The 10,021-nt window shown below is 44.7% G+C and overlaps 1 protein-coding gene across 1 annotated transcript; it reads left to right on the forward strand.

Annotated features, from left to right (window-relative positions):
* The first annotated feature begins 9,439 nt into the window (after positions 1-9,439).
* On the forward strand, positions 9,440-9,670 carry Sprr4 (small proline rich protein 4). The gene has a single exon (XM_017798114.1). The coding sequence runs from the start codon at positions 9,440-9,442 to the stop codon at positions 9,668-9,670; it is 231 nt and encodes a 76-aa protein (XP_017653603.1).
* The last annotated feature ends 351 nt before the right edge of the window (positions 9,671-10,021 follow it).

A 10,021-nucleotide genomic window follows, 5' to 3' on the forward strand; every position in this document is an offset into this window, starting at 1 on the left:
TATATATAGAATAATATATATTAATGGTGGTGTATGGGTGGGAGCAGTAGAAGATATTCAAAAAGGAAGGAAGAGGGGGGTGCAGGGAGAGAGGAGGCCAAGGTGTGGCTGGCTTTTTAAATCATGTCATGTCAAGAACTATGAATTTCACCCTGTGGCCTAGGCAGAAGGATGTGGGATGGATGTGGAAGGATGTTTGGACACCTGCTGAGCAGGTGGTCAGTTGGGCACAACTCAGGGCGTTACTTGCTCAGAGGTCTGGAGTCTGAACCTGAACTGAGGGTCTCAGTCATAACGGCTGACTAAGGCTGATTCTGGCATCCATTTCCTTAAGCTGTGGTCAGACAGCAGGGTACCAGCCGGGCTGACTGGTCCAGCTTGAAGTATCTGCAAATAAGTCTGTTTGGTTTGGTTCCTGTCTCTGCCACCATCACTGAGGCCCCTTTCTCTGACCCGATGGGCAGCCTGAGCCCAGCCTTCACCTCCAAGACATAGGAAACGTTTATAATAATTTATAATAAATAAAGAAATAAAACTAAGAAATAATTGTCCAGATCATATGATACATTTCTTTTTAAACTTTAGTTTTCTGTCTTTATTTGTTTATTATGTGTATATGTGAGTTGGGGCATGCCATGTGGAGGTCAGAGGACAACTTGTGGGAGCTGGTCCTCTCCTTTTACCGTGTGGGTCCTGGGGATGGAACTCAGGCTTGGTAGTAAGAGCCTTTACCTGCTGAACCATCTCATCAGCCCTAACACATTATAACTAGAGCATTCTTTTCTGTCTCATACTTTTAGTCCCCCTAACTCCAGATTTCCAGATTTCCGATCACCCTCAACATCCAGTCAGCTTCTTCAGCCTCCACCATCCTCCAGGTGTGGCTAATCACCCTAGTTTATCTTCAGCAGGAATCCCGCTGGCTTGGTTCAGTCCCAGTCCCTCTTACCCCTCCTGTGTCTTGTTAGTAGCTTTTTGTCCACAGACTCCCATTCTGCTCCTGGGCTATAAATTCCATCAGAGATGCTTGCCCATGCTGTATTGGGAGTTGAGCCAAGACTCTCCCCATACTTCAAAATACATTCCAGCAGCATCCCCTCTTCCCACCATAATGATCATGAATAAAAATTTCCTTATGAGTGTCACTGAATAATTTTTCTTTGATATCAGGAATGTAAATAGCAGGAAATTCCCCAAAGAAAAGAAAGAATTCGAGTTAAGAAAGAATTGTCCAGCTCATACGATACGCTTCTTAGGGCTTCCCGTCAAAAGCACCCATTTTGTTTTATATGTTTACTTTCCTGCCCCAGGGGGGCTTTCTTTTAAACTACAACACAACCTGCTTTGCAAAGCCAGCCAGTAGTCAGAAGATCAGTTGCTCAACCACTCAGTCAGCCAGTGAGCTGGCTGGTTGGGTAACTAGTTTGTAAGCTCATGTATTTGTGGATTCCCCTAGTTAGTCCAGCCGTTTTTCGTTTGCCCACTTACTGCCTCATTCGCTGAACAGCATCTTTTACTTACTCGTCAGTCTATCTGGCCAGTCACCAGTGACTGGAGTGTGAGTTCTATCCTGAGTGTCCTGTCTGCTCTTAGGGGACTTGTACTTTGGCTGGATATGAAGAGTTCCTTACATAGGTCTATCTATGTATAAAGTATCCAAGTACCAGACCTCTTGTAGGCGAAGGGTGATTTTAGCATAGACCTTCAAGTTTGAGGGATATAAAGGTAGTGTGTGATTGAGATAAATAGGAAGAACTGCTTGAACACCAACCTGAACTTGAGAATATAGGTTACCTCAAAAAGTATTCTAGGACGTTTTTGCTTATAAAGTTTTGCTTATAAAAGCCAAAATACCTTACTACAATTTTCTAATTCCATTCATCCATTTACACACACATTCGTGCATCCATTTGCCTGTTCATATTTATAGATAGGATATAATATGGGATATAATAGATCAGTGTGAGGGGTTAGATGATAAAAATGAACGGATTACTTAGATTTGGTGTTAAGTATACAGAAATTTTATAGTTTACAATATAGTGTCAAGTTGGTATATTCTGTTTAGAGTGCTCTAAATAGGTGTAGGAAAAATAGTTTCCAGTTCTGAACAGAGGAGGAAAGTACATCTTTTGGTAAAGATTAGGGAAAAGAGGTCATGAGGAAAGTGGTATTTAAGACAGCTCCTGAGGGCTGGGGATGTAATTCGGTGCTAGAGCATTTACCTATCATGTGCAAGTCCCTGAATTTAATCCCCAGCACTGAAAAAAAGAAAAGAGGAAAGGAAGGGAAGGAGGGAGGGAGGGAGGGAGGGACGGAGGGAGGGAGGCAGAGGAAAAGAAAGAAAAGAAAGAGAATACAGAAAAAAACAGAGTGGAAGACAGTCCCTAAGGATCGAATTTCTCTGGAAAACTTGAAAACACATCACAATCACAGACCGAAAGGTCTGAGCACAAAGATATGGGGCAAGTCCTGGAGACAGCAACATTTTTCTCCATCAAGGAGTGGTGGACGCTAAGACAGGGATTATAGGCCGTATCAGCTTGTGCAGAGTCTCCAAACAGCTCCTGTTCCTCACCCCTTGAAGTGTGTAAGAGGCTCTTATTCAGAAGTCCTCACACGCTACTCACATTTTGGGCTCGACCGGAGAACATTACAACCTGTGACGACTTATCCCTCTCACAACACACATCATTAATTAAGACTTTCTTTCTGGTCAATCCTGAATTCACTCTTGGTTCCTTCAATTCACTGTTAATCCTACTTAATCAAACATAAATAGACCATTAGTGATAAATGAGGCCTCAGGGATAATATTGCAGCTCCCATATTGAAAAACAGGAGCACTGGAGCTCAGGAAATCTGCAGGATCTCATACCCAGTGAAGCATGAATAAGAGCAGAGCAGTTTTCCTGTTGAGCAGTTCTTCCCATCTCTGTACCTCTGAGTGTCTGCCATCAGAGGAAGGAGGGACTAGGGCTTCATCTCCCTGACAGGTTATGGCAGTCTTCCCAGAGACACACAACCCCCCCCTCCCGACAGTGCTTCACCTCCACGGCTGGCCCTCAGTGGCCCATCTGTCGGAAGCAGCCTCTTGCTGAGTCCAAGGCTTGCTCGTTTCACCCTTTCTGCAACTAGTACTAACTCGGGTCTTCTAGAAACATACCATATGGAGTGAGAGTGAAAAGAGAGCAGATAAGTACTTGTCTCACTGTTCTCTCTGTGGGTTTACTCGATATGATCACTCAGAATACCTAGCTTTAACACCAAGACATCTTACTTGCAAGTGTATAGAAGGTAAAATGATTCATGCCGCAAATGGATTTCCCACATTTTAAAAAGGTCACAAGTTCTCTTAGAATCTTCTGCAGTGTTTGTTGACAGGTTAAGAAAGTAGTGGAGGCAGAAAATGGAAACTCAAAACTACAATGTTCTAAGTCATAACTGCTGGTTACATCTCAACCAGAAATTAAGATAAAGCAAGTGTGACACAATTTCCATCATAAAGATGAGCTGCTGTTGCTCAGTTTTAAATATGAACTGTAATGGAAGACAGCCGAACTGCAGGAACTCTTTCCTCCTCAGGTGACCCGTCTTCTCTACCAAGCACATTGCTCCTCTAGAAAAGACACTTCATGGTGAGCCCGAGCACTCCTTTGTGCCTTTGATTGTTTTATTTTTGGAAAAAAGAATAATATATACATTCGTCTCTCGTTGGTGTCATCAACAACTCTACCTTTCCTGGATGCCCGGAGTTAGAGTGAAGATGTGCCCGAGTAGTGGGTTAAATGGCTGGCATCGTCTCTGCAGGGAGCCTCCCATGCTCAGGCCTCTGTTTCCCAGTCACCCCGGTGTTTACCCGCAGGGTGGGGCTGGAGTTTCTCAAGTTTTGACTCACCTTCAAAATTGAGTCTTGCCTATACCCTCACCTCCCTGACAGTCACAGGCACACACCTGTTCTCAGGGCCCTGCTCCCTAGAGCTGTCAGAGGCAGAGCCTAGCTTCCTAGTGTCAGTGCAGCGTGCTCCTCTGAAGAGAGAGCAGGTGGAGGGCTCTGATGGGCCAGGTGACAGCCCGATGCGCAGACTGGGCCAGTGGGAGTGGAAGTGGGGAGGACAGAGTTGCCATTGCACATAACTTCTCAGGGCCTGCCCTGCCTGGAGGGGTTTGATTACATGGGATGATTTGAGGGGTGCCAGGGAGTCTCCCCTCCTCCTTTGAGAAAATAATCCACTGCCCCAGCAGGTTAGGCCATCTGGAAACCAGCCATTGCAGTTTTTAGACTTGGGTCAGCCCTCCTGGCAGGATTTAGGATCCAGTTACAAAAAGAAACACAATTTTATTATTTATAAAGTATGTAATAAAATTAACTTTATATACTTGTGAACACTATGTATGGAAGTGCTTTATAAGGCTTAATGACTAATAAAAATGTACCTATACCCCACAGTGCAGGGACAAGAATTAGTCTCTCTTAGAGGAAGGAGGGAGGACCAGCTTGGCTGGACAGGAGAATACCTAAGTGCCAGGAAGCCGGGAAAGACTGGGGCAAGAAGAGACAGGGACCCCATAACCCATATCCTGTTTTAACCTCAATGGACCCTCTGCTATGAAAGAGGCTCAGTCATTCAGTGGATAAAAACAACCACAAAGTCATAAAATCTGTGCTCCAACTCTGGCTTCTCATTAACCTCTATGTGACCTTAGTCAGGACATGTCCTCATTCCAAATTTCACTTTTCCTCTCTGTAAAACAGAGATAATCTAGCCAGTAAAGAAGTTGAATGCCAGGATTTAGAAAGGTACAATGTGTTAAATGCACATGAGACTTCCTGTGCCTTGGATATTTATGATCTAGCAGACCTGCCCTTTTTAGGTTACCTTGTTTAGAGCCCTTTCATCCTTGGGGTATCCTCTGAGATGACGGTTGTACTATAAGCAAAGTTTCTATCACTAGAAAAAATTCTGTAAAAGCAAGCAAGAGTTGTTTATTGATAAAGAGGTCAATGATGACATTGGTAAAAAAATAAGGAGAAATAAAGTCCATTCTGTGGGTGAGTGTTGTGAGGTATAAGGCCCATACATTGATATGCAACACACACACACATACACACAAACAGAAACACATACATATACACACAAACACACACACTCATACTCATACATTCCCCCCACAAACACAAATACAAACACACACACTCATACACACAAACACACACATACATACACATACATTCACCCCACAAACACAAATACAAACACACACACTCATACACACACATTCATGCACACACACACACTCACACACTCATACACACAAACACACACACACACTCACACTGATGTCTTGCAGATGTCAGGCTTGTGAACATGCCTTGATCTCTTGATCTATGTGTCCCTACCAAACGCCTCTTGATGCATTTCTCATGAAGAGAGTTTGCGTCAGGACGAGCAGTGGAGTGGGCGGGCAGAAGCAAAGCTGCAGGTGGTAAGCAGAGGAAGCTGAGCTGCAGGTAGTGAGGAGGTTGGAAATGGAATGCACAGCCCCAAATTTGGAACTCAGAATACTATATTCTTAACATTGATAGGCTGGTGGGAAGGAAGCACAGCTGGCCTGGGGAGGAGGCTGCAAATTAAAGAAAGGGTTGACTTTAAAGTGAGGTTGGTCTGGAAACATGAGCAATATATGTGGTCTACATGTGATAGTAAGCTCAGAAAAGCTTACCAGTCATGGAACCCACCCAAGGACAGTCACTCATCCACTGCAGCAGAGATGCTGATGGCTGTTTCGACATTGTAGAAACGAGCCATAGACCAGGCCCCGATCCTGCTCCAGCTCCACAAGCTGCAGGTTGTTGAGCAGGTCATTTAGCTTGGTTGGACTGTTTATTCAAACTGTAAAATCAGATTTTCATGGCACAACAGAACTGTCATGAAGATTGAATAAGGCGCGGGGCTGGGCAGTACTCAGGAAAGCACTCGAGATGCTATCAAGTCTCAGGTAGCCTTTCACTTTGTTCGGGCTTTGTTCAGAATACCCACGGCCCGTCATTAGCCAGGATCACGGAGCTTAGAGTGGGTGCCAAGGGGGTCAGCTGCCCGCAGCATCCTGCTTTTCCTCCATTTCAAGACTGGAGGGTCAAGAAGAAGATCAGGGTCCTTTTTCCCACCTGAAAGTGTCCCTGATTGAGCCTGCTACATTTAGCAAAGAAGAAATAAAGCCTGTCTAGTTAAATGTTGCCAAGGGGATCAGCTGCTCACAGCATCCTGCTTTTCCTCCATTTCAAGACTGGGGGGTCAAGAAGAAGATCAGGGTCCTTTTTCCCACCTGAAAGTGTCCCTGAGTGAGCCTGCTACATTTAGCAAAGAAGAAATAAAGCCTGTCTAGTTAAATGTATACTTCAGATAATTAATAATTAAGAAGTATTTTTTAGTGTATTTCATACAAATCAGCTGCTCACAGCATCCTGCTTTTCCTCCATTTCAAGACTGGGGGGTCAAGAAGAAGATCAGGGTCCTTTTTCCCACCTGAAAGTGTCCCTGAGTGAGCCTGCTACATTTAGCAAAGAAGAAATAAAGCCTGTCTAGTTAAATGTATACTTCAGATAATTAATAATTAAGAAGTATTTTTTAGTGTATTTCATACAATATTTGAGACGTACTCTAGAAAATTCTATTGTGTATCTGAAATTCAATTAATTTGATGCTCTACATTTTATGTAGTGAGCCCACCGAAGTGATCAAGTTCTCTCCACCCCAAGTGACCGTAGTAAACAGCCAGGAGCAGTACCGCTAACGTGGCTCTTGTCAGCTGTTATTTGTGCACCAGAGGAAGGCTCATAGGATGCATGTGAATGGTATCTCTGGATCAGGAAGCGCACGGGCCCTGTGGTGGGGGATGGAGCAGGCAGATGGCATCTGCAGCTAGGCTGTGACTTCTCACTCTTTATTGTTTAAGAATCAAGGTACTTTGAGTCATTCTGATTTTAGTTCAAATTGCATCTTGGCTACTTGCTACCATATAATGTTTCTTAGCTTTATCTGCAAAATGGTAAGAATGGCATTTATCTAGAAGTACATGAAATCAAATAGTGAGCAAAGGGTGGTCATTGCCAGGTAAACTGGGTGCTCCATAAGTGGCAGCAATTCACAGCAAAGGTGACGCTCATATTTGTGACATGACTACCTCAAAAACTGCTCCTTTCTCACGTCCTCCTCCCTCCTCAATATTTCTTACAACTTTCAATCTCTAAACAACTCAAAGTTAATCTGCTTTGTTTTTGTTTTTGTTTTGTTTTGACAGGGTCTCCCTAGCCCCAGCCCACCTGGAACTCACTATATAGACCAGGCTGGCCTCGAGATCTGCCTGCCTCTGTTTCCTGAGTGCCGGGGTTAAAGGCATGTATTCTGTAGATGAACTTGCACTGAGGGACATCTGGGGACACTAACTTGACTCAATAGGCCTTAACATAAATGACAGAATGCATGAAATCCAGTGGTGGGCCTATGGGAGGGCACTAATGGGGAAGAGGGTATAAAGATAATTAAGATGTGGTGTATGGGGGCTGGAGAGATGGCTCAGCGGTTAAGAACACTGACTGTTCTTGCTGAAGGCCCGGATTCAAATCCCAGCATCCACAAAGCAGCTAACAAGTGTCCATAACTCCAGTTCCAAGGGATCCCACAGCCTCTTCTGAGGGCATTGCACGGCACGGGTGCACTTACCTACATGCAGGCAATGCACGCATACACATAAAATAAAAATAATAAATAAAATATAAAAAAGATGTGTATGAAATACACAAAAATTCAATTAAAATATTCAAAAAAATTTTTAATATCCCAGCAAAACAAGAAGGTGTGGAGTCCTTCACTTCCAGCCAGCGCCTTTGGGGGGTTAAGTCAGCTCAGCTATGGGGACCAGAGTGTTGGAAATATCTGGTGGGTGGTTTTCATCAAAACACGCCAGTAAAGCAAGTTCCTGGAGGAAGTGCAGGTGGGAGAAGTGGGTGAGGAATGGCCTGGGAGGTGATTATCAGGGCCACACCAAGGGCCTGGGGCAGACTGGGGGCCCTTATAAGGGTTCCAGGAGCGACTGACTGCACATGGATCTGCTCTCAGTCTCCTTAACTGGGGTCCAGCTCACAGCCTCTGGTAAGTAGGAATGCACCTGCCTTCCTGGGCTTTCCTTCGCCTTGATCTGCCTTGAGCCGCTAGGGCAAGCTCCTCTCCTGTTCCTGAGTAACCAGAGAAGTGACTTAGCTCCATGATGACCATGGAAATGCCACAGTAATTAGTACTTAAGAAATTCAGTCCTCATTCTGTACCATTGCTAGGTGTGACTTATTTCCTGATTCTAGGCTTGACTCCTCAGCAGGGGGATTTTTCTCATTGAAACAGCATGCTATTGAGAGCTGTGTTATTTTGTGGCAACTCAAGTCCTCTCTAAAGCACTTGCACCTCTCATTTGTCTTTTGGCCCCTGCCTGCAAGCATTAAGTTTTTGTCTGAGCTCATGGGTGTACTGGATATTGTATTTCATATTATGCAGCCCCCACACTTCACTCTTGTAACTACCACTGCTCCACTCTCTGAGGTATATACTTCTCACTTCTAACCAGCAATTTCTAAGATGAAGAATGCTGCCTACAAAGAAAACCAGAGACACTCGTCAGCGATGTCTCCATCCTCAGAGATCTTCTAGACACATACCCTCCATTAAGGCACAGAAGTCCAGAGAAGGCAAGGCCCAGAAGTGTGCCTGGCCAGTAAGTGCCAGATTTGCCTTTAGAGTCCATTCCTGAGCCTGTTGGGCTAGGGCTTTTTCCTTTGAACCAAGGTCTTTCAATTGGGCCATCGTTTTCCCCAGTTCTCCATGGAGCTCTGGGATGTATCCTACATCCATGTTCCATGACTCTCCTTAGCATATCAGGGTGGAGTGGGGAATTAGAACCCAGGCTTCTCTGTTTCTGGTATACCCTTTCTCCAGCCCCATTGCCAACTTGCCATGACACCATCCTGGAAACAGAATTGCTCTTGACCTCTACTTCTTCCCTGTATATCTGCATTACCCAACAGCCAAATGACATTATCCAGATCCTTGCTTTGAATCTGTAAAAATGTCTGGTCTACTGTTTAATCTTCAACTCAGTTCTCTGCCTTATTTCCTGGCAAGACTGATAAATTAATCATGTATTCAGATGGTGATTGAGATGGTGACAGAAGATAAGAATTCCTAATAACAAAAAAGGAAGATGGCGAGACAGGGATATTACAGTAGGGTATAGGAATCAGCTCATTAACTTGAGGCAGCTAAAGGTGTATCATTTTTGGCTACTGGAGGAAAATCCTCCTTTAGGAATCGGATGGGAAGATACACGGGGGACCCCTTCTCATGATGCCTCCACATGGGTTTCCTTCAGACTCACAGGTTCCTGAAGCATGTCTTCCCAGCAGCGACAGCACCAGTGCCCACCCCAAAAGACACATCAGCAACAGGTGAAGCAGCCCTGTCAGCCACCTCCTCCTAAATGTCAAGAAACAAGTACACCGAAAACCAAGGATCCATGTGCTCCTCGGGCTAAGAAGCAATGCCCACAGAAGAGCACAGCTAATTCAGCTCAGCAGAAGTGTCCTTCGGCCCAGCAAGTCCCCAAGTGTAAACAGAAGTAAGGATGGGCTGGGTCACCACCTGCCCACCATCCCGGCTACTAGATGGAGCCTTGTCTTCCTCCTCTCCAATTCAAAGATTTTCCTGCCTCTTCCCATGCCCAGTGAAGCAGCATTGTAAGGATTCCTTCCTGTCAAATTCCTCATCACGCACATCTTTTTTGTCTAAAGCTTCTTCTATATCTCACCCCAAAGCTCTCTAAAGTGTGCATGAGAAACATCATCCTCTCCAGCTTCTGTAGGTCATAATATACATACCGTGAGTATGTGCATTGTGTAGCCCTATACATATATATCACAAATAGGGAAAGTACCAGCTTATTCTGGGGCTCCACCCTGATGTGAGGGTACTCC

This window comes from Nannospalax galili, unplaced genomic scaffold, assembly GCF_000622305.1.
Source record: "Nannospalax galili isolate Female #2095 unplaced genomic scaffold, S.galili_v1.0 scaffold416, whole genome shotgun sequence".
NCBI classification, from domain to species: domain Eukaryota; kingdom Metazoa; phylum Chordata; class Mammalia; order Rodentia; family Spalacidae; genus Nannospalax; species Nannospalax galili.

What these genes read in the sequence shown, in the direction of transcription:
- Sprr4 (XM_017798114.1), top strand. Translation starts at nt 9,440, where the DNA reads ATGTCTTCCCAGCAGCGACAGCACCAGTGCCCACCCCAAAAGACACAT.